Here is a 26,519-nt window from a genome sequence, read left to right as displayed (position 1 = left end):
TTAATAGCTTTTCCCAATGTTCAAGGAATATTATAAAAAGAATATCCTTCCTGAATTTCTACTGCTTGTATCAGTGCCTTTTTATTATGACATAGAATTTTGTATATTTACGTTTATCATAGTCGCAGTTGTCATATAGTTAGTTATATACCTAAAGGGCTACCAATTTTTTTATTTTTTTTATTTGTATTTTTTATTTATTTATTTATTTTTTTAAATATGAAAATTCAAGCAAACTTGGATAGTTGGCATTTTTGATTTAGCTTAAGAAATTTTGCAATTGTATGTATAAAATATTTCTTTTTTTTTTCTTTCTCAATTAAGTACTTCTGTTATATTAATAGTGGATTGTTTTTTTCTCCACGAGTTGTCAGTAACTATGAGTGAAAATTGATCATTTAAGTATTACTTATTTCTCTAAGAATATGGATTTAGCTACAAATTATATTGAAGAAGAGAAAAATTATTTCATCTTGGCTTAAGGAGGAAAAACCTATCCACTATGAATATATTTTTGAATTAAAGAGAATTGTTGCAAAACAATGATAAATTTAGTAGTTAGTTATTAGTTGTTTTTTGACAACACAGTGCAATTATGACAGGTTGTAAAAATGGTGTTAATATGGGACAAAATTAGAAAAATGTCTCTGGATTTTTAAATTGTATACATATTTTTTATTTTTTTAATCTATTTCAGTGTAAATAATCCATGAAAGAATGATGTAAAATTTTTATTGTGACAATCATATAAGCAGGAAAAAAATTGTAATACTCACTCATTTAAAAATTAATGAATAAAAAATGAAATAGGGGAAAAGCCTGGCCAAACTTTTCCCCAGCAATGAGGTCAATAAAACTGATTAAATTTTAATTAAATGATAAAGTAGTCCTTTAGTTTCAAAAATACATATTCTTTAATGTGATAAAACTATTTTGAAGGTTAAATGAATTATTTTTTTGGAGTGATGCTAGTACTCAGTTTTATCCATCAGATAAAGCCGGATATATACTGAAATAGCAGAATTTTTTTTCTCCCATAGAAATATTTATTTATTCATAGAGTTAAACAGTGACCTCTCTACACTGAGAAACATATGGAGATTTAAAAATCAAGAAACAAAATCAATTGTGTAATTTTAATAAATCAAGTTAGTTGGTCAGTGTAAGTTTTGAAATCTTATGACTTTGATTATGCTTGTTTGTGCTGTTACTTGCTTTAATGCCCATTCTTTACAGTTGAGGTACTGAATTCAATCTTGAGTTTCTTTTTACTGGAGGTTGCTTCTAAATGTCCCAGTTTTATCCAGAAATGTCATTGAACGAAAAATGGAGCATATATGCATGTATTCAAAACATATTATAATAATTTAAAAACATTGCTAAGAAAGGTGTTATCAAATGTTGACCTTCCTGAAAGTAAATCTCCAAGCAAATTAAAGCTACGTCAAAATCGGTGATGTAAAAATCAACTTTTCTGATCAAAATTATCAAAACATTGACAAACAGATAGCCTACACTGTCATTCATTCTTCTTAAAATAACATGGTGAGTTCCTGTAACTGATTTCATATGAGTTCTCATGAATGGTAGCAGTAATCTTATCTGAAGGTCTGGACCAAATTTGTTTAACAACTTAATTTATAAATGTCTCCAGATCCACCCCCCCCCTTCACCAAAGAAAAAAGCTTACAATTTTATTTTTGAAAAGTTTGTAAGTTGTGTTTGAAATCTTTAACAATAAGATGTTAGAGTTATTTAGATGAATAAAGTTTTTTTTCTTCTGGTAGACAACTCTAAGTTGTTCAAAAAAGGAGTTAAAGTCTCGTTAATAAGTTCAGTGGTACCCATGTTATGTCTAGAGTGGAACCTTTAATTTATTAAACTTAGAATGGAACAATAAATTTTATAGCTGTATTATACCTGTTATAGTTAGAAGATATCTACGTTACTGACAAATATACTATTTTTAACAATGTTTACTTCATTTCTTAGTATTTTATAGCATTTTATAATAATAGAGAATCTACAAAGTATAACAATAAGAATTTAGTTTAGTTTGTTTTTGTTTCAATAAGTTTCGTTTAATTGATATCTATCTTTTGAAATCAATATTATTTAGAATTTTTTCTTTTAGATGGTATAGATGGAAAGCATGCACGTCGTACAAAGTCATCTGGTCCATTAGGAGAGTTAATGGATCATGGGCTTGACAGCTGGGCAGCCTTGTTTATGCCAACATGCATGTATTCTGTATTTGGCTGTGGAGAGTACAGCTGTAGTCCTCTTAGGGTTTTCTTTATTTTGTGGAGCGTTCATCTATGTTTCATATTTTCACATTGGGAGAAATACAACACTGGAGTGCTTTATCTTCCATGGGGCTATGATATATCTCAGATGGTAAGCTGCTTATAAGCTTTAAAGAAATAAATATGTTTTGATTGTGTTTGGCTATTTATTTTGTTAAAGCAATTTGTTTTTAAATATGCTTTACAATAACTTCTGTTCATTGTGATTACATTATAGTTATTTCAGTAGATGCTGCTGTGATTTAGAACATTCAGGTCACAGACCTCCTATTTTCCCTACTTTTTCTATTATTTCAGCACCCCTCCTTTTTTTTTGTTATTTCCTATTTCCTACTTTTTCTTATTTTTTTAAAAATTATCTGCCACTTATGATATTCCCCCTTTGAACATAGTGACAGCCAAGGAAGCAGAATAATGACTCTAGGTCAAGTATTGCAGCTGCACCTGTTTTTCAATTTATTTGTTTTGAATTTGGTGTGCGGATGGGACAGAGCGTTGTAGAACATGAATACTTATTACGTTAGCTTCTGTGTCTGTTTGCCAATTCATGTTTAACTGGAGTGGAGGAGAAATAAAGTCGGACAGCATAAAGAGGAATTAGATAGTGATACACTTGTTTTTCCTTTTTGATTTCGATTAATGTTTCAGAAAAATCTTGAAACCCAAGTTAAACTCTAGATGGTATTAATAATCGTGTGCCACAATAACGGCGATATTGTCTCAGAACATTAGAGAGTTTTTGCAGCAAGATTTTTCCCTGTGTGAAGTATAAAATTTTAAACTTCTTTGTTGCAGAAATTTTCGAAAGATATTTTTCACTCTGTTAAACTATTTTCAAAGGATGCTTTTCTCGCCCATCAAAGGAGAAAGAAATGCTCCTAATTTTTCTATTCTTATTTCAGGAAAAAAAAAAAATTTCGATAATAACTGGCTTCAGCTAGAATTTCAATTAGATAATATTAAAAAAAAAAAAAAAACTGAAATCACAAACGTTTAAAAGATAGTTTGCTCTAGAAATCATGTTCTTTGTCTCATTTTAATAAATTTTTATAAAGATGTAGTATATATATATGTAGTGTTTTGATAATTTTTTTAGGCATTATTGCTACTAATTTTTACTTGTTTTTTTAAAATCTATTAAATTTTTTTAAATTAATCCTTCATTTGTAATTTTTTTCAAAAATAATAATATTATGGCACGCTAAAAGTTAAAATCGAGGATTCAAGAAGTCTCTCTTTGACACGCTCGGTTTGCGTCAATATCCTCATTAATCCGTGTGTGTTTCAATTATTCTTTAGGCCGTTATTGTTAGGAATTTTCCCTTTTTTAGAAAAAAAAACAAATCCAGATATTTTTTTTATACAATTGAAAAAAAAAAACTCTAGTCACTTATCGCCAAACACAAAAATCAAATGACTTATTTGTTTAATTATTTTTAATGTGACAATTTAGACATTTTTTTCCTTCAAATTTTCGGTATAGTTTTTCGATTTTTTTTTTTTATTGCTGGTGCTACTGATCTCCACGGGGTTTTTAAAATTCCAGTTATTTATCAGTTCATATTTTTTCTACACTTGAAATTTGAACTGCATATTTAAATAAGAATTTTTTGATGCGTTGAATACAACTATTGTTATTGATTTCCACATAGTTTTTAAAATCTGATATTTTTAATACGATATTATTTATTACTACAACCGAATTTCGAAACAAAACCCGCATTTATTAACCCGTTTTTGAAGATTCAGATTCACATAACTTCGCCATCGATCTTTCTCTCGATAGTTACTACTGTGGATTCTGTATATTTAAATTTTTTTTAATGTCCTGATAATTTACAAAATGCAAAAAGGGAAATAAATCATGTGTTTTCTTCCCCTACAAATTGTCAGAATATTTCCCATAATATTAGAATAAAAAATATTTATTCAATTAAAAAAATTATATACAATTTTATTTTATCCAAATAAGTTTTTATTTTGTAAACATTTCTTTTACCTACCTTTATTATTTTGCATTATGTTTTAATATTTTGCTAAATTTTAATATAAAATTTTGAATATTATTGGAAAATAAGTGTATTTTTCAGTTTTTCCTATTGGTACATATGTGAGATTTATGGCTTTTGTTAATGTCAAATTTGTTTGAGATTTATTTTTTTATATTTTTTAATTCCGTGTTTAATTTATTTTATTTTGACGAGCTGTCCAAGTAAGGGATCTAAATTCTTGTTCATAAGACTAACTGCTCTTAGGAGGTGTTTTTAAAGTTATCATAATCAGATTCTAATAAATTTATTTTTCCTTATATTTTGCAAGAGATTTTTATATTAAGTATTAGAACAAAGGTTACTATTTTCATTAAAAAACAGCTTAAGAGCTATTTTCATTGAATGTCATAGTTTGAATTAGTATTACTTGGAAATATCTAGCTATTGAATTCATGTAAAGAAGTTTTTATTTTATAAACCATGTAAAAATGACTGAAAAAACAAATGCATTTTATAACCAGCATAAAACGACAGTAAACAACTTAGATTTTCTAAAGAATAGTTGTGATTCCAGTGCCACAAAAAGTGATTTTAATTTGAAATTAATGTGTCATAATAAATTAAAGATATGAGGTTTGAAAAATCATGTCGATATGGTTGGAAAAGCAATTGGCAAATGCTGATTTACGATAGATTCATCGCAATTCAAGAGCATCAATAAGTGGCTACTCTAATTCAAAACAAAAGATACATATAACAGTATTAACAGTATCAAAATTAAAAATAGTAGAAATGGCAAAAAAATAATCTTAAGCAGCATAGATTTACTATAGAACAGTCTTTAATAAAGAACCTCAAAAAGTGATCAGTCTAATTTGAAGCTCATGTGTCACAACATATTTAAAATATTAGAATTAGAAAAACCATATCACAATGTCAGAAGGAAAATAACCAAGAAAAGATTTTAAGTTTGCAATAGAATCATTATTATTTGAAAATGTCAAAGATTGTGATTGCTTCAGTTAAAAACTAAATTGTAAATAAATAAACACAAGAAAATAGCCAAAACAAATGGAAAATGTCATGGATTTTCAATGAAATAATCACGATTCAAGAATGTGTAAGTCCTTATTTCGATTGAAAACTCTGATGTCGTAATATTTTAAAAAACAAAGTTAAAAAGAAGCGTGTGGAAATGACCAAAAAAAAAACAACTAATAACTGCTTTACAAATTATTGAAAAACACTGTCGACTGATGATGGAATTTTTGCTATTTGTGCGAATCGCAGATTCGTTACTTAAACTCAACATTTGCATCCCCCCCATCCCATTTAAAATTTCAGAATTTGAAAAACGACGTATAAGTAGCTGAAAAAACCATTAGAAAACGACGTGGATTTATAAAGAAATCGGCAAGAATCAAGCTTGTCCATGGAAAACAGTTAGGAAATGGTCAAAAAAGAGCTAAATGACTGTCATAAGAGCAATTAGGAAAGATCACTTATCGATTGTGTTATGAAGTGATTACTGAGTTTTTCTTGTCTAACTGATGTAGAATCTCTGCTTTCCCCCCCCCCTCTTTTTACCAATCTCATCCCTGTTTAAACTTATTAGGCTACAGTGATCATGAACAGCATATGTTTTGAGTCTAATGGTTGCTAGGGAAAGCTTAGTAATGATACAAATGTACTACAAAATGCTAAATTGTGTGAAGAAATTTATTAACTAAAATTATTTTGGAAACTTGCTGAAATATAGAGAAGAGTATTTGCACTTATTTATGACATAAATTTTAATCAAGATTATTTTTGTAAATAAATTTTGAAGCTTTCATAAAGGTTGAAATTCATAAAATTAGTAAACTTTTTTTTGATTATATTTATCAATTCATATCTGTTCAACTAATTAGTTTTAATAACTAATTTACAATCAGTTCTGAAACTTCTTTAAGTTAACCTAGTTACATTGTTGTGATTGACATTTAATATGATTTTTTTTTTTTCATTTATTAAAGTAATGAAATTTTTACTTTTGAAATTATTGAAGTTATAATTTAGAAAATGTGAGCAAAAAGAGAGTTAAAAAAAGTACCATTTTAAATTTTCTAGATTGGTGTTAATTGTATCTTTGTTTTGATCTTTATAAAATGTGATTCACCTTTAATGAGCATATATAGTTATAAATAATTTATTTTTTTTAAATTTTGTATTCCCAGTGATTCCAATTTTTTTATTTCTTAAGAAGTAATAGATGTGTATAGAAGAATCTAGATGAGAATATTAATTAAAAATGTTACTCTGGGAAATTAGAGTATTATTTAACTTTAATTTCATAAAAATATTTGGCACAGCTCATAAAACATTTATGCCTATGTAGCAAAACTGTATATATAGCTCATTTTTGATTCTTTTATTTAAATAATTTATTTCTTATAAATAATTTTAGAAAATTATGTTTTTAAAGAATGATTACCTTTATATTGCAGGTCTTATTAGGAGCTTTTTTAATTACTTATTTTAAATCGTACCAATATTGGAAATTTACTGTTCCTTTGCTAAATATGGGTTGTGGACAGATTATCGAACTTCTCATATATGGTAAGTATTGATCATTTTACAATAATTGTCTAAGTGGTTGTTGGTAAATATTTAATTATTCTTTCAAAGATGTATTAAATTAAATATTTTGTTTTTAGGAAAACAAAAGAATAATATTCTTGATTCTTTATGTATATTTTCAACATAATTTTTTGCTTTTTATAATATATTTTTAAATAAAGTTAGTATATTAAAATTTAAACTCTAATTATAATGTTTAAATGTTTTAATTAAATTATAAAAAAGAAGTAGGCTCCTTTTGTTTATGTGCTCTGTATTTGTGTCTGGGAAATAAGATTTTTTCATTAATAGTTTTTATATGATTGCTAAGATCTATGCAAGAATTATCCCTAGAATGTATATGTGGGTGATTCTCACGAAACATGACAATTCACTGTCCCTTGCTCCAAGATCTAATACTATAATACTAAAAGAACTTTTTTTTGAAAAAAATTAATAAATAGCATTGCTGTTAGCATTTTAGAATGACTTTGCACTAGCATTGACTGTTTTGTATACTTAAAAAATTTAATTGAATATCAAAATGTCATTTTCCTGGCATGTCCCAAACAATATTTCCAATAATAACTAGCTTCAAAACTTCCCATACATTTTTCAAAATCTAATTTTTTTAATCTTATCCTATGTAAGCATTTCTAGAATATACGCAGAGGGTATTGTTTACTAAAACTTCGTTTAAAATAATTTTTTCTGTCAATGATTTGCTTGTCTCATGAAAACCTGTCATTTTCCTGGCTACTTTTATTTAGCGATTCATAACCAAAATAGATAACGCCAGGAATCAATATCTTATGTTAATAGATTGATTAGACACCCTCCTATCTGAACATGTCTTGTTGCATGAATAAAGAACCAATTTTCTGGCTCAAAATCTATTTCAAAAAATATTTCAAGATTAGTAGGTTTTTATGCTGTCATTTTCCTGGCTTCTTGAAATCATTAGTAACAAAAACTACATAGATTTATCTGAGTTATTTTAAGAAATACTGTTGTTTTCTGCAGAATATAAACGTCTTCGATCAATGCTATAAAATGGCGAATTTGTCATTATCCTGGCTGTCATTTTCCTGGCTTATGAATGCCAGGACATTGAAGTTTTACCAGAAATTCTTTTTAACTGCTAATGTACTGTAAAGAGGGAAAGCAAATATTAACCTAATACCAAGTTTATGTATGATTGTAATATGCTTGGATGTAATCAAAGTTATTTATTTATTTAATGATTGATTATTATACACAATTTTATTCTGTACATATCAGCAACAAAATTTTTTTGTTTCTTTCTACAGTGGATAAAAAGAATTAATTTAAGCAATTTATGGTCCATCTAACCTAAAGGCTTAAGTTTAGTTACTTACTATTAACTTAAAATGCCTGTTTTTAAACTTCTAAGGTAATATGTCATTTTCCTGGCATTCAAGATTTGGTGAATTTCTATTTTTTCTTTCTTTTCTATAGCAAATGTCAATAAACTGCACTGCTGTCTGTAAGATATTAATAAGTGTAGCTAAAGAAGTATACAAAAAAAATTTAGATTATTTTGAAGACTTTAAATTTGAAGAAATTTTTTGGTCTGAATTGTCATGTTTTGTGAGAATCGCCCATATGCAAGAAAACCTGTGTAACTTGACAACTTGCTGTGTTTTGCTTTAGTGGTCAATTTTGAGGTGATAAACTTAAGACAGAAGAAAAGTCAGTTTCTCTTACAGTTTCTTTTATCGTGCGATTCTTATATATACTATGTTATTCGCGGTTTTTATATATTCCTATTTAAAGTAAAGATAAGTGTAATTATTTAACAGGTCTTTAAAATTTTATTTGGCAAACCCCCAATTATTGTAAAAGATTCGTTACATAAGATTACTACATAAATAGATACATTAGAGTGTTATTTAAATAAAATGTTAAACTTAGTTTAAAAAATGAGATATTTTGATAGTCATCCATGCCAGTTATTTATAATAAATTATTTCTTAAGACGTACAATACAACAACATATGTTGAATTAGAAAAATTAATTTTATATTAATTGCAACATATTAGAATTGAGTTGTACATAGAAACCTATTTGTTTAAAAAGCTTTCAATAGCTTCCAGTATGGTCAACTCACAAATCGGTTTGGTTAGCTTTTAGTGTTATTTCACTAATTCAGTAAAATTGTATACATAACAGTATAGGAAATGTCCTAAAAAGTGTTTCCCCCCCCTCAACTTATAAAGGTATGATTATTAGAGTATTTAAAACAAACTCTACTTATTTCATTAGTTAACATACAGTATAGACAGATGGTCAGGTTACAAAATTTCTTTTCCATAAATAGGATAAATTCAGTTTTTTGGATTATAGATCTCTATTCAGACAGCTAGCAGGTTTTTCTGCTACATTTTGCCATTTGATAAGGCGTTCACTCTCTGATAACTTAAGATGTCAGCCTAATATTGGGCTTTTGCCCCTATGATAATTTGCTGTCTCTACCCTGAACTGACTCTTACCATAATTTAAAGAATTAAAATGTAGGTGTTTTTTTTTTCTTTCTATGCTGTGCAAACGAGTAATCTTTTCTCTTTGAAACAGCATAATGAAATCTGTTTTGTTTTCATCTTTTTGTTTTATAAAATCATTTTATCTCAAAGTTGAGATTTGATTAAATAAAATTAATTATAATGATTTAATCCTTTTACAGTTCTACTATGCTTTAGAAATAAGCTAACATGTGTTATAGTATAGGAAAATAGTTTTTATAAGAAGGTGATGTATGATGTAAAAAAAAATGTCACAAAGAAATTTTAAACTGCTATTAAATCATATTTTAAATTGAGATGTCGAATTAATATTGAAAACTAAAGTTTTTATTTTTATAAAGGATTTAGATTTTAAAATGGATTATTTTTAAAGCATGATTTATGTATTTTTAAGTTTATATGTGATTATTACTTCTGTTAGTTGTAGCACTATGCACAACAGTGATTCGCCATTTTACTGATTTTATAGCATTAATTCAAGTAAAGATTATTAACATCCAGATAAAGAATTATAGTTTGTTTTATAATATTATAGTTTATAATGTATTAAATAATATAATTCATAGCAATTTAAAAAATGATTCATTTGTCAAAAAAAAAAAAAAAACATTTTAATAGCATATCCTAGTTTTAGGTATGGCATCTAAAACCATTTTTTTAGATCACTTACATTTAAAAAAAATAAAAATGTAGTATCGATGATGAAAATCTTATGAAGCTTGTTTAAAAAATTCTTATATATCATTTATTTAAAAAAGCTTTTTTTTTTTGTTCTTACTAATCAAAGTTGGTCAACTATATTTTTTTTTACTTAAATGGACTTAAGAAAAGTGATTGATGTTTTGAATCATTTTTTAAAATAAGTTATTTTTTTTAATTTAAATTTTAAAAAATAAATTAAAAACTTCATAGTTGCTTGCTCTACTGGATTTTCTAGTAGGCTATTGCATTTTGTTAGTTCCTGCTGGTTCAATAAAAAGTTCTAATGGCTTATTTATTTTTATTTTTTTCATTTTAAAAAATTTTCATCATTTGGCACCAGCTTGCTTGGGCTGGGTGGTCTTTTAGCTGCTACTGGAGTTCGAACCCCAGTTCTCCAGAATGACAAGTTCAGTACCTTAACCACTGAGCCATCACAGCTCCATTCTTATTCTTACCAGAATGAAAAGAAAAAAAATCTAAATGTGAAATTTTCAGAACTCTGCTACTTTGTTTCTGAAATTTGTTTTATTTATCAGTTATTTGTAATTAATTTTGTTCTTTTGATGTTAAAAATTATTTGTTGTGATGTATTTTATTCTTTTAACTTTTAGGAGGAACTTTTGCCATGTCATTACCAGTTAGTCTGTACAATATATATTGGTAATTATGTTTTTGTGATTTATCTTATTTTGTGAGTACTAATACTTACTGTACATCAATTTTCATAGTTTTTATGCTATGCGCATGTTAATATTTTTGGATTGTATTTATTTATTTTTTGTTAATATTTTCACTAATTTGCAATTAGTCCCCAATATTCTTAATTGAGTATCTAAAATCTACATGTATTTGAAGTGCAGTTTCTCCAGCAACCCCTTCTAATTTTTATATTTAAAATATGAATTTAGTTAGTTTCTACTACAGGTTGATTATCTCTTAGTTCAGTTAAATTTTTTTAAACTCATTAATATGCTGTATAAAATAGTCATTTTTATACCTTAGAATTAAATAAATGTAATTAAATTTTGTTGTACAATTTTGAGACCAATGGCATAATTTTGGCTAAGTGGTGAGTATTGCGCACTGGCTGCCTTTACTTCCCCTCCTTACCCTTCATGACCCCCTGACTCACAACTGGTTGTTGCAAGAGCTTTAATCAAATTATTATCATTTTGTATTTTATTTTGAACTTTATTTCAGTAAAAGTTATAGTTACATGCAAATAACATTCACAAGCTAATTAAAAAAAATTAGATGTGAAAATATAGATTTTAAAATTATGATTTTGTATTATGTAACTTATACAAAATACAGTATTAAATATTTCTTATCTAGTAGTATTAACACAAGTTTGATCTGAATTTAATTGAATGTTTTTAAGAGCTCTATTTTATTTTACATAATAAAGAAAAATGGCTGGAGTACATATGATTTTTATTATTATTTTAATAAAATGAATAAGATATGAAAATGTATTGAAAAAGGCTATCTTTGTTATAAAATTTATCTTTAATTTATTATTAAACTTCATTGAAGTACACTAATAAAATGATTTTCAAACATATATGACCATAATAAACTGTATGCAAAGTAGTTCTTTCAAACTGCCTACTTTCTTTACCTGTACTAAAAAAATTATAAAGAAAAGAGAAGGGGTTGAAGTCTATTTCCTCAAAAGGCATACACTGAGAAAAAAAAGACATTGTATTTACTTTAATTTTCTTAACATAATAAGTAAGTGAAAGACTAATTTTCTAACCAATCGCAAGACTAAAATATTCTTCCTGAAAGCTGAGGCAACCGAAAATAATTTGTATCAGTTATAAAAATTCTAGCTGTTCCCACATTTCATTTAAGTAGATGGACTGGTAGGTAAAATTTTTTAATGTCTGTTATCTAGTAACAAATATATATTTTTTGGGTAAAAATATTGCTTTTGTAATTTATGAGAATAAGTAAATGTTAAAAAAAATAACAATAGTAAAAGCAAATTGACCTATTACTGATTCCCATCTTCCAGAGAAAAGCATTTAATTTTTTTGTGCTTAAAAGTCTCATTTTTTAAATTTTTTTTATAGTACCTGAAAACTGATGCAACAAAAATGGAAGTGTGGCATTCACGACGGTTGGCCTCACACTGCCAATTTAAAATTTTGGCGATATCTTTTACAGGTCCAAAGCGTACAACAGTGTAGCTTTTCAATCGGAAATTACTGTAATTTCCACTGCTGGTTCAGAAATGTTAAAAATAAATTTTTTATTTATAATCAGGGATGTGATTCTTCCGCGGATCCGCTGATTTCCGCTTTTTTCAGATTTTTCCATATCTTCCGCTCTTTCTTCATAAATTTCCGCGCGGAAAAAATTTTTATGCAGTAAATGTTATTTTGTTGAAGATTTTTTTCTTCCGCGGAGCGAAAGTATTGAAGTCCCCAATAAACCTTTCTACATGTCAATCTGCTGGCTGGGGTAAAAGTGGTTGACCTTGGTAAAACAATGCTGTCTCCTACTCCACTACTCTCCTATCTTTTCAGGGATGAAAGACTTTTTAAAATTTCCGACCATGTTCCAAAAACTTTTGGGGAGTTGAACGAACGATATAGTCGGACTTGCAACGAACTCCCCCTCTGCAGTAGCCTCCTGAGAAAATAATCTTCAGAAGAAAATGGGTAGAATTTCAGCCGAATTTGACAACCGCGACTTCCGCTATAGATTGGCAAGAAGAAGAAAAATCCTAAGCAGTTTCGTTTCGGCCGCTGATATTTGATTGGCTGATATACAGAATTTTAAATATTTGGAACTGAGCCAGAATCTGCTGAAATTGTGATTCTTATTTAGATGATTTTTATGTAAATCATCGATTTTCGTATTTAACTGATTTAAAAGTTACTTGTTGAGATTCGTTTTTACACGATTTAATAATCATTACTCGCAATTCCCATTCACGCAATTTAAAAATTCAATATCGCGATTTGTATTTAGGCGTTTTTAAAACCCAATATCGCGATTTGTATTTAAACGTTTTTAAAACCCAATATCGCGATTCATATTCCCGCTAGTTTAAAATCCAATGTCGCGATTCGTATTCATATATATTTTTAAATTTCAATATTGCGATTCGTTATCACGCGGTTGTAATATCAAACATCGATTTTCGTATTTATACGCGGTTTAAACATTACTCGTTGCGATAAGTATTCAGACTCTAAAAATTTTGCATCGTGATTCTTATTTACACCATTTAAAAATTCAATACCTCGATTTGCATTTTCATGCTTTTAAAATCCAATATCGTGATTCTTATTCACGTGATTTTAAAATTCAATATCGTGATTCTTATTCACGCTATTTTAAAATCAAACATTGTGGTTCTTATTCACGCAATTTTAAAATCCAACAGCGCGATTCTCATTCAAACGATTTTAAAATCGAACATCGCGATTCTTATTCACCCTATTTTAAAATCCAGCATCGCGTTTTTAAAATCCGATATTGCCCTATTCACGCGATTTTAAAATCCGGCATCGCGATTCTTTTTCACACGATTTTAAAATCAAGCGTCGCGATTCTCATTCACGCGATTTTGAAATCCAACATCGCGATTCTTAATCTAAGGCCTCTAAAAATTGTGTGAGAAATGAACTTTCTTGTCCTATCAACACTGATGATCAAAAGTCTGCAAAACGCAGTCTACAGATCAGTCATTTTAATAAAAGACCATCGAAAAAACAAAGAACTGATGAGAAAGTCCATAAAGGTCCTTTGACCATTAAAGAAATGTTTTTTAAAATGATGTGATACATAAAATAGTGCTTATGCATAATTACTCAAAGTTATCTAAATTATTAAAAAAAAAATTATTTTAATCAAGATTTTATTTAAGAACATAATTACCATTTATTTATATTTATTTGAGTAGATAATAATGTAATCATTATCAGATTGGCTATTGAATTCATATAATTTTTTCTTTTGCACGCTTAATGCTACAGTTATAAACTTCCTCTTTTTTGTGTTTTTGTCAATCACATCCCTGTATAATGTTAAATATAGCAACTGTGAACCTTATTTTTAATTTTATTGCTTTTCTTTTCTAGTGCCCATAAAAAAGGAGAGCTGAAACAGAATTCTCTGTGGGAAGCTATGCGTCCATTGGTGCCTATAATTCTATTGTTTTTAAGTACAACTGTGTGGGCAATTATGTCTCCTACAAATATCTTAAGTAATGATCCCAGGGTATTCTATTGGCTAGTTGGAACCGTTTTTTCTAATATTGCTGTAAGTAGACAATCTTTATTGTTCTGCTTAGGGACTATTAAAATATGGCATTAGTATATTTTGTTCATTTTAGACACTGCTCACTAATTTCTAACGAAAATGACATTAGGAGCCCCGTTATATATTTCTCAATGCAACTTTTTCCTATTTTCTAATAATTTATTTTCTATTTTTGCAGTTTACAGGGAGTTTTTGTTGCTAAAGAGAATTTTCTTACATAAGCATTGCTCCCTTGTGAAAAAAAAAGCAAATTACAAACATTTGCCCTGGTAAAGTTTTCATTTGAGTGGAAAACACTCTTTTCGTGATTGAGCGATTAACAATATTTCTAAATTTTCAAGAAAATATTAAGAATTTATTTTGAATTTCAACAAAAAAGGCATTAACTAAGCTAAAACTGTTCATCAAAAGCATGCACATTCTCCTTTGCATGCTTGTTTTTTCGTTTTATTTTTGTATTCTTTTTGTGCAAAGTAAACAGGACAAAGCTTGAAGATAAAAAACAGTATTTATTGCATAAAACATGCTACAGCTGACTTTGCCATTAAATAAAAACATCACAATGGGATCAATAATAGATTAATTACTATTCTGCATCAAACAGCTTCATAGTTATTCAGACTTATCTTGTTGAAAACAGGAATGAACCCACTTTCAATTACCGCAGCCTTCTTTTTTTCTTCAAAATAACCTTTACAATTATTTGTCAAACAGGGTTTTTTTGCAAGATTTGATACTGTTCCTACTTTATGAATTTCTTTCACTAATAGTCTTATAACAAAGAAAATCATCATTTGACATTTGTATAATAAATTGATATTTAATGTCAATATGTTTTCATATTCCGTCGGTTTTTACAAAAACCTCTATCACAAAATTGTTTTGACTCATTATCACAAAATTGTTAAAGAATATCTGTATTTATTGCATTCAGTTCCTTAGCTGCACATAATTCTTCCTTATCTTAGCTACGCATTTTTCTTCCACACTTTTTGTAAGTGATCCTTAGAATTTAAAATGATAGATTTTTGTTTCCCGGATTTTCACATAAGAAGAACATAATCCATGTATAATATATGACTGCTGTTCAAGTATCCTTCTGATAAGTTACACCCCCAATTTGAATCTGACTATTCTAATAGTTTGCATTTACTTACATTCAAAAAATTAATTTTTAAATGGTTAGTATAAATACATAATTTTTACCACTGCAAATTTTCAATGTTGACTCAAGCATAACTTCAAACATTTATTAAGCAAAGCTAATCGTGATTATTTGCAAAGTATGTAGTTGCACGGTCAAGCACACGAACTTGCCATAGGACTCTGTAGCAAAAATCAACATCTTTCTAAGAAGATTACAAAGTACACTTCAATCAAAAGATTAATTTTTAAATGTTTACTATATAAATACATAATTTGTCTCATGTTAACTACAAATATCCAATGTTGATGCAAGATGTTTTAGCATAACTTCAAAGATTTATTAATCACAATTAATCTTGAATATTTAAAAATTATGTGGTTGTACGATTAAACAGACAAACATGCCGTAGCTCACCACAGCGAAAATCAACACCCTTCTTACGAAGATAAGTACTTGGTATTGTTATATGACTACACCAATGATAATCAATGATATCAAGGTAGTTCTTGCCTGTATACAACACAAAATGTCATCATCAACCAGTATAAAACCCTATTGAGCACCATGCATACCGTTAAAGATACAGGTATGTAAAAAGATTAGTTGCAAAGTTTTTCTATGGCTAAAACGTAACTTAAAAAGGAAGGAGACACAACCTTTAATTTTGTAATTATGTCATTAAGAATTAGAAAAAGTGTATTATGAGCAAAGATCCGTCTAATTAGGCATATTGATCAGTATTTTGGAAGAAAAAAATTGCCAGATATGCAGATTTTGACATTGTGCTAAAGCATCAATGACATGCATTGATAAAAAAAAGTGTTGTATCTTTCTAATATTATAATTTTCAGCTTCTACCTTTAGGAAATAATTTCTGAATGTCAGATGGTTATTGTGAATATTTACAAATTATCTGGTTGTACGATTCAACAAACTGTCAGATATTGTAAAAACAATAAAATATTTTTTTAAGTACCTGTTATCGAGAGTCTATATACAGTTTTGCCTTTTTACTAAATTTCAATTTCTAGTGGTACACTTTACAGAACTAAGAGAGTGTTTTTTTTTTTTTTTTTTTAATTATTATATGCTCAAAAATAGTTAGGTCCATAATTTATGAATTATAATTTTAAGATATTTAAAGGCTATGTATTTTTGGGCTAGTTAAAATACCCAATTATTAATTAGTTAAAATATCTAATTTTTATAAATCATGTAAGAAACATAAGTTTTATGCCCTTGTTTATTTAAGAAATTTAAAAATTTTTTCACTAACTTGACTCAAAATAATATGTTTGCATTTCCATGATTGCAATAGATTACATGAAAGTCAGATAAATAAACTGTATTAAAAAATGTATGTTCTTAATGCTAATCATACGTTTGACATGTCTATAAATTTTAAATAATTGTTCCAATGTTTCATTTCAGTGTCGATTAATTGTCAGCCAGATGAGTTCAACTCGTTGTGAAACTTTTAACTGGTTGTTTTATCCTATTGGCTTTGCTATAACCTTCATTTTTTATTCTCCAAATAAGAGTAGTAAAACTGAGATTCAAGTAGCTTGGGCTTTATTTATATTATCTGTTGTTGCTCACATTCATTATGGAGTTTGCGTTGTAAGTAACTTTTAATATTTTTTATGTTCAAAGGATTTTTAGCATATATTTTTAATTGAATGAATTCATGTGCATCATTACTGTATTTTAAGATGAAGATTTGTTGCTCATTATCACTAAAGTATATATTTGCAACCAGTTGATAAACAAAAAGTTCTAACTTAAATTGCAACGATTATAATAAAGTTTTTTTTAACAAAATATTATGAGCATGACATATTATTACTCTTTATTAAGTTATTGTAAAAATATTTAGTGTAGCTCTTCTAAAATTCAAAATTATTTTATTAGGATAAGATAAATAACTTTTATTTTTTTATTATTTGCCAAATGAATAAATTTTTTTTTTGTATATTTAAAATAACTTAATAGTTTCCTATCCTACAAAGAAGAATTTTTTATTCTTATAATGAATAAATTGGAACATGAATATTGTAGATCGATAATTCGACTATTTGAAGCGAATATTTTTTAAAATTTAGCTGTTCTGATGCTATAATGTTGGAGTAGTGACTAATAGTTTTTCTATAACTTTAATACTCTTCAATAAAGGGTAGAATTAGATTTATTTTTGTAAATTAGTTTTTAACAATTATTTTTCTTGTTTTTATACAACCAGAGAGAATGGTTACTTCACTTTACAACTTTGGTAATGGATTTCATTCTCTGTACTGCAACAGGAAATCATTTTCTGAACTGCAACAATTAACATAAATATTTAGCAGTGTCAATAAATTTAAACAGTGACACTATTATAATATTTTTTTGTTATTTTGAAATCTATTTAAGGTTTAAGAGTTTCATTTTTAGAGATTCTTTTTATTATCTTCTTCTTTCTCTGAATTTAAAAAGAAATACTGCTACTCTTCCTTAAGAAAATACAAAATTTCACATATTTCTAGATAAATGTTTAGAGAAAATTTTGAGAGGAAAATGTTATTTTATGTTAGCTTTCCTTTAATTATGTCAAGGCTGATAAATTTCACCTGTATAGCGGAACAGTTTATCAAAAACTATTTAGAATGAATTATAATTCTTTGCTGTCACATGCTCTTATGAATTAAACTGTTAAATTCTTGCTGTTTTCAGCTTTTTTGACATTAAGATAAAACTAAGTTACAAAATTCTAAAGAAAAGCAAAAAAGTAGACAAAAAATTATTAATTTTTCATGTTTTTCAAAAGATTTGCAATGCAGTCTTTTTTTTCATTAAAAAAAATCAATTGGTGACTTGATGTCAATTTAGAGTAAATTTTAAAATTTTCAAGCATTGGTTTTTCACGAGAATCTTGATCTTGTGCAGGGGCGTAAAAAGGGAGGGGTTTAGGGGTTTAAACACCCCCCTTGAGCTCAGACAAAATGGCAAAAATAAAAATTTTAGTAGAAATTATGCGGGCTATTATTTTTTAAGACTAAATATTTTTATTTGCCTTATGCCTACTTTTTTTCTCACGGCATTTCTCACTGAAAAAACGTTTACTATAGTAGAGTTGTACTTTTGAAACCAAATTCGCGTGATACTGTTACGGGCTGATTCCTTTCTGTCCTGCCAGTCGCAATAGTTTTCGAGATTGGCAGTCAGTCATTTGCGTGGTCTTTACGCGATGATTCTGGAATCCTAGGCATTCTGTTGTCTTTGAGACAATTCGAAAATTTTGGAGTTGTGGTGAAAAATTATATAAAAGGGGGAACGGAGCTCGTAGCTAAATCTGCTTCGTTTTGTCTTAACAAAAAGTTAATTCAATCGCCGAACCCGTAGTCGCCACTATTTCGACTAGTGAAGAAATCAGTAACAATAGCATTGGAGATACTGTGCTAGTTGGAGTTATTCATTCCAGCTCGAAACTTTGAGATCGTAGCATAGCGGACATTTCTATGCCAATAAATATATGTATATATTTGCTGTTCTTGGGTCTTTAGGATGCCAAAACGCAAGAATTTAACAATTTTTAATCATTTTGAGGAAAATTCACGTCCTAAAATTAGTGAGGTGACAGCATCTGGTACCAATGTAAGTTTTACTATTGAACAGAAGTGTTATACCTTAGAAATGTTATTGAAGAAAACGTTTCTAGCATAACAAAATCTGATGAATGTGAAGTGGCCCTCAAAGTGTTACTTCCCACCCATAGGACATTGGACTTTTTTCAGAAGCTATTACATGCGAGATGATATTACACTATGTTCTTAAACTTAAAAAATCAAATCCAAAATTGTTAGCTGTCTAAATTAGGGAAATAATAGTGCTTTATTACATACTCGAATTTCTTTTAGTAATTTCAGAAAATTATGAACACCCCCCTTGAAAAAATTCTGTGTACGCCACTGATCTTGTGTTTGAGGAAAGAAATTGTGCCCAGTCTCACTTTTTTGCAGCTCCTTCTTGAAATTCACCTTCACAAAATATCATTGAAACGTAAAGGTAGTTTATATATAAACATTGATGTAAAAAATATCAATGCATCTAATGATGTAATCAAATGCAAGAAGAAAAAGTGTTAATTTTGTTATGTGCTTCTTCTGTACAAAAAAAATATAGAAGTTCACAAGTGCCAAAGCTACTAACATTGATGATCTGTCTAACAGATGCTCATCCTAATGTGGAAGCATCTTTCTTTTGTCATTGATAAAATGTAAACTAACAAATCTGAATTAAGATCCATTTGATAAAGTATGGAATTGATAGAATTTCCCATAACAGGGTTGCCATTTCATAGAGAGAATATGGAAAATACAGGGAATTTTAAAATCACCTAAAATAACAGGGAAAATACAGGGAATTTTGATTATTTTTTTTTTCATTACAAACAGGAAAATTTCTTATCTTATTTTCATGTTTTAAAAAATGGTGACCACTTGATGCATTATCTATAAGATATTTATGGATATTTCAGCTATATAAAACTTTCATTTGCTATAGCATTATTAAAGTATGTTCAGCTATTCCTTTTTTTTTCTCTTAAGTTTTTCCTGCAGTTGCAGTTCAGCAGTTAGCCCAATACAGTTCATAAAAGAGCACAGTGATTGTAATTTTCTTCTGTGTACGATATGTACTGGGAAAACACTAGGATTTTTTTTTCCAGATTTGAATGGAAACCTTCCATAAGGTTGGTGGCAAGAGTTTTTCTCATTTGGAGAATCAGCCCCAACTTAAAGCAGGCCCAGAACTACCTGACTTTTAGTGACTTAAACTGAAACTAAAAAGTAAACAGATTTTTGTACAGATTTAGTTTCATCAAATTTTACTGTTTCATTTGTAGTTTGAAAAGATAATTGTTCAAATTATATGAAACTATATCAATTGCGTTTGAAGAAATAGAGTAGAAATAATTCAAATATTCTTTCCTACCTGGTTTTATCTTTTTACCAGACTTCGATACTGTGTCGCTTGTCTTCAAAAGAAACGCATTATTGAAGTCTGGTAAAAAGATAAAACCAGGTAGGAAAGAATATTTGAATTATTTCTACTCTATTTCTTCAGCATTAGCTATGTATATAAACATATGATTAAACTAAAATAATATTTAGCTAGGGTAAAATATGATCAAGAAAATGTCAAAGGAGTAAAACAGTAAAGAATTAATTTTGGGAGTCAAGGAAACTAGTATTGAGATTTTTTTGATTTATATAAAATGTGAAGTTCATAGTTTGCGGAGTAAATAAAAAGGAAATTGGAAGAAAAAAAAAAATTTTTTTTACATTTTTCCTCAGATGGCATTCTGCAAAATTGAAGTTTTGAATTGAATATTTTTCTTCGGGATTTAGGTTCCTAATGTACTATAATTAAAGTTGCTAAAGACATATTGGTTACCATTTTAATTTAAAAATTTCTAATTCGTAAATGGTTCATTTGTGTTTATTTAAAAGTTTAACTATTGTCTTAAATTATTTCAGCATAGATGTTATTAAGAATTCAATGCAACATCGCACATTTTCTTGTTAAAAATATTATTCTTTAATCAAACTTGGACCCTTTCATTTTTCTTAAAAATATCTTAAGTTATGTATTATAGTTTTCTAATTCTTCATAATAAGCTTCATAATGTTGTTAAAAAGGAACATAATTAGTTACACGAAATTCTGACTGAATAATTCATATTGTGTAAAACTTAAAAGCATTCTTCATTTTATGTACGACTAATTTATTAAGAACTTAACTCTTCTAATAACGCCTAGTTATATCTACTAAATATTAACTGCATCTTCCCTTAACTTTGTGCCATTTTTAAAAAATCGAAGTTCAATTTTTGTTAGTTAAATGGTGCCTAATTTTTTTTAAATGAATAAATCTATTCAAACTATCTTTCCTTTCCAAGTGTTACAACTCTATACAAACTTGCACTTTAATTTTGCTTATTTTTGAAAAAGATGGGTCTAAGGTTTTGAAGCTTTGAATACACAGTCTCAGTAATAATTAAATGATTCTATTCTCAAACTAGAATTCCTTAAATCTGACTATGAAAAGTAATAACACTAAAATTTTGTATTTAAATGACAATACTTTGATTATTTTTGTACTTTTTAATTCAAATGAAACCTTATGAGTAATTTCAAAAGTAAACTTTATATGTAATTTCTAATGCAGTTAATTTTATTTACTTTATTTAGGTGCAGCAGATGTGCCGCCATTTCCAGATACATTGTTTTTCATTGAAGAAGGAAGGAAAAGAGTGATTTTATTTCTCATCTCAATTTGTTATGTGTGAATGTTAGTTAAGTGAATGTTTTTGAAACTTGAATTCCTTTATGATCTAATAGAAACAGAACTATTTTCAGGTATCAACAACTTCAGGTCTAAAATTTTGAGTAAAATGTTTTCCTGTCAAGAAATGGCTGAGAGTTTTTTGTTCTAATTTTGCCTTGTTTTCCTTTAACTTTGCTTAATATTGTGATACATAACACTGAATACAATTTTACCACTAGAATAATTGAGTATTATACTCATGTGGCCTTTTTAATGACAGGTGATGTCTGTTTTTGAACATTCCACACAAACACTGTTATTGTTCTTTAAATTTTTGAATGTGATTTTGTCCTTCTATTCCAATTATGAAAAATAATGGAAATTGCTTTTATTGTAATTAAGAAACTCGTATAGTAAATATTTGACTTTTTGAAGGGTTGTATGTAATATAAGTAAGTGCATTGCTGTAACAAAAATGTGTTGATATTTATTATATTAACAAGATATTGAATGAAAAGTTAAATGTAGATCTAGTCCATGTAATGATGTGTACTTGACTGTTATGTCGTGAGTAAATCCTCTTGTGATAAATACCGATTTGGTGTAACTATTTTGAATTTGAAAACTTTTCGTAGATATTGAAAATGACTTAATTTTGTTGTATGTCTTTATTATAGCATGAAAGTCAGATTTGCATCTGGATAATGCTTCAATACTTATGAAAAGCTTTTATTGAATTTTGGATTTAATTTGTTTTGATGCATTGCATCTGACCATTTTTACAAGTATAAGAAATATTTGATCCTTTTGAGGTATATTTATGCTGTAAAATTTTATGATTTGAAAACATGCATAATATTTGGACTATTCAACTCCTTCATTAATCTTGAGCTTTATTCAGCTTTTACAAGATATAGTTTTTAGTTTATGGGTGATTCTTCAAAAACCTAACATTTTCAAACAGCATATTCTTAAATTCTTTAAAGAAATCTAAAAAAGAAAAAAAAAAAAACTTTATAAATCCAACAAAATAGTGGAATTAAACAAACAGTGTTGCCATACTCCAAACAACATTTTTTTCCCCTCACTTTATTGAAAACTTCTGTAGATCAGGATAATGACATTAAAACCTTATGACCTTGATAAGTTGCATGTTTAAATAAATTTAAAAAAATAATAATAAATACTCTTTTTAAGCATATTTAATTCATTACTAAAAATAAATTTGTGAAATTTTAAACAAAGTTTGTAGTTAGTCATTTCAAAGTTTGTTTTTTTTTATAGAAAGAGTAAATGAATAACCTTTGTATGGATTGGCTTAGATAGGAAAAATTAGGTCTTCAAGTTTTTTTTTTGTATTGTGTCTTTTTTTTTTTTTTTTTTACCATTCTTAGGTTTCTGGAGAATTACCCATATAATTACAATTTATAGTTATTTGAGATTTCATAGTAAGTTAGCAAGTTTAATGATAAGAGGATAAATAAGAGATTTAATTATAAGAGGGTAAACATGAGATTTAATGTCAAGAGTGTAAAGTTTAATCCTCTTTATTTAATAATATAATAATAGCTAAATTTTTAAAGCTACTGATTTAAGAAATGAGTTGTACTCAATGTAACGCACATCTAAAAGATTTCGATCTACTGATTTTCCATCAACCTTTCCGATTGTAGAACATTTTCAAGTTAAAATAATGCTTTAGTTAAAATGCATATTCCTTATGTTTTTAAAGAACATTAAATTTTTGTATGTTGTAGGTGTCAAGAACATATTAATTTGTTGGCTCTTATATCTGTTTTGAGAGAACTAGTCTGTCCAATCTACTAATTAAGGTTTTAATTGCTGTTAAGTCTATTAAGTAAAAAAAAAAAAAAAAGCTTTCCTATATCAATCATCTAATGCTTTTTCTTTGAACTTGGTTGAAATTCTTTGCTTCTGATTAAATAGTTTTTCTTAATATTGAGCTCCTTTAATAAAATTTTTAATGTTAACTCTACTTGGTCTGGAACTATGTAGGTCATACGTGGATATTCATTTTTGAAAAACCTTATATATTTGTATTGAAAGAAACTATTTATTTTTCAAAATTGAAGTAGCTAGTTTAATTATTGTATTAGATTAAAAATTGTGTTTGTGTTAGATTAATTTATATTAGATTAAAAATAAGATTTTTTAAAATTTTTTTTATTAATTTTTTTAAGTAAAAAACCAATTCAATAAACATTTTCTAAAGAAATTAAGCAATTTTTTTCTTCGTGCATTGTAGAAATAACTTTTTGCACGTATCTGAATAAATTATTATTTTTTGAATAGATTAAATTTTTTTTTTTTATTTCTGCTGCAAAATATATCTAGTTAATGTTCTTTTTTTAAGTTTCTTTGACTTCTTTTGACATTTTATTGGTATGATAGCCTTGATGCAGAAAGCTGAAAAAATAAGAATTCAGTATGATTTAATTAATATTCAGCACTTAAGATCTAGTAATATAATCTTTATAGAATTCTGTTTAAATTTTTATAAATCAATTTGTGTGTTGTTAGAATTCAGCATTTGTGTACGCATAGATCTAATTAATAATCAGTTAGTGGTTATAATATTAAAAATGTAAGATTTTTCCTAAAATTAATGTTAAGGTGGACTCCTAGAATTGGTTATGGTCTTGTTGAAATGGAAAATAGTTGCTTGGAAAAGTTTGCGTCTTTGATGAATACTTTTTCAAATTTTTCTTTTTTTTTTTTTTTAAGTCAGTGCTGATCAAAAATAAGAAATTTAAAGAAAATCACGTTTGAGAGGCACATATTATTGGACTAAAACTCTTCATAAATAATCAAATGCAGTCAATGAGTTTCTAGCACACAAAACATTGAATTGTCCTGTTGCGAAGCACGTTTTATGTGCTCAATACGTATGTCATTATTTTGAATTTATAATGAATTGTTAAAGTTCTATTAGTTTAGTTAAGTTCGCTACAGTTTTTGGGATATTTAATCAGAAGCTTATATAAATGTGATATTTCTCTAAAAATAACAATGCTTCTCCCATCTGTTTTACTTCAAAATTTTATTTGTATAAACTGTTTGCCTACTTAGTCACTAAAATGATATCTATGTCGCTGCAATATTTTTTACATGCAGTAAGTTACATAGTTAAATCTTGTGTACTGTTTTGAAATTAAACTTCTGAGGGTAAAAACTTAAGTGAGGTAAAAAATATTATTAGCTGTTATAAATCTTTAAAAATTTAAATATTTCTATTATTCAAAGGAAAAAAAATCAATGCTATTTCTGGAAATGATAAGTTTTGTCTGGACTAAAATCACATTAATGGAAAAAGTTTGATACTGACCTTTCAAAATATGATTGTAATTCCATTATTTTGTCCATTCCCTGCAGTTATTACTTTGCTGCATAGCATATCAAAGCATTGATTTAAAAGATCGTCAGGATAACCAGTTATTGAGCAATTAATTTTTTGACAAGGATGGAACGCTTGTCTCTTTTATGTATTTTTTTCTGAATCTCTAATTACAAGTAAAGATATACTTTGATATTTTATATTATAAAAAAACAGTCTAATAGTGACTAAAAGGAAGTCTGTTAGAGTATCGGGAATATATTTGTACTAAACATAAAATCCAAAAAGAAAATTCTTTCTTATTCATATTCAAAAATTTATCAATAATTGATTTTGTAAATTAAAGAAATTTCAATCATGAATAACTGTTTATCTTAGATCTAAATAAGTGCACATTTGAAAACTTGTTTGGAAGTGAGCCGTGCTTAGACGATTTTTCCTTCAGTCTAGAGAAACACACCAGTGTTTCCTGCTGTATTTCATAACCATAAAATATTAAAATGCTTAATATAATATTTTTTATTTATATTGTCCTAAATCATTGTAAAATAATGAAAAAAAAGTATGAAAAATATGTTTAACAAAAATTACGTATCAAAGGGTTGCCCCCTTTCTCTTATTGATTTTTTCCAATTTTTTTTTTTTTAATTTCTTATCAAGTTTGATATAAGACTTATTAATGTCTTTTATGTTTTCATTTTTCTCTCGATTGCTGATAGAGCTTGAAAGTAAAAAATATTCTCTTAAGTTAGGTATATCTGAAAAGCTTAGATAAAATAGCTAGTGGTGATTCAAAGTATTTTTATTCATAAAATGGGGGGGAAAATATTGGATACTATTTAATTATGTGTGCTTTTTTTCAACATAATTGTTCTCATTGTCAATGCATGTTAAGGTTGCTTTATATAATCTGAAAGCCATACAGTGCTGGACCTTTTTTTCGAAACACCTGGACCATTTTCAGTATCTTAAATCCTTCCATTGACTGATTTAGACACACAAAATTAGTTTAGATTTGTGAGACATTGATTTGCTAAAGCTGCTTCTTTAATTTCAAAATGTTCATCATAAATGATTTGTTCTATACTTAAAAATGCATTTTCTTTACCTTTAAGAAAATGTTACAGAAAAGTTATTTTTTTATCTGCTAATTTTCGTATTTTACGTTTAAAGAACATTAAGTTTGTTTATTGAGAAATGAATAAGTACTCATCAACAACTTAAAAGAAAACCAAAAAGTATCAAAATTAAAGCCAGTGTTACTAAAATTCGCAATAAAATGCTGCCTTTTTGCA

At 27.4% G+C, this 26,519-nt stretch overlaps 1 protein-coding gene across 1 annotated transcript in view; it reads left to right on the top strand.

The window, feature by feature from the left end:
- Positions 1-23,636, top strand: part of LOC107455082 (ethanolaminephosphotransferase 1) — a 55,006-nt gene extending 31,370 nt beyond the window's left edge. The window contains exons 4-9 of the mRNA XM_016072505.4: positions 2,135-2,397; positions 6,784-6,895; positions 10,753-10,801; positions 14,239-14,419; positions 16,998-17,186; positions 21,794-23,636. Coding sequence (XP_015927991.1) covers positions 2,135-2,397; positions 6,784-6,895; positions 10,753-10,801; positions 14,239-14,419; positions 16,998-17,186; positions 21,794-21,859 — 860 coding nt within the window. The 3' untranslated portion in view covers positions 21,860-23,636. The remainder of the gene's footprint in view (positions 1-2,134; positions 2,398-6,783; positions 6,896-10,752; positions 10,802-14,238; positions 14,420-16,997; positions 17,187-21,793) is intronic.
- Positions 23,637-26,519: the final 2,883 nt, after the last annotated feature.

The sequence above is a fragment of the Parasteatoda tepidariorum genome, chromosome 12, assembly GCF_982258835.1.
Source record: "Parasteatoda tepidariorum strain Cologne lab strain chromosome 12, Ptep-v5.0, whole genome shotgun sequence".
Classification (NCBI taxonomy): Eukaryota; Metazoa; Arthropoda; class Arachnida; order Araneae; family Theridiidae; genus Parasteatoda; species Parasteatoda tepidariorum.
The sequence above is the reverse complement of the archived record's forward strand: the minus strand, read 5'-3'. Positions and strand labels throughout refer to the sequence as shown.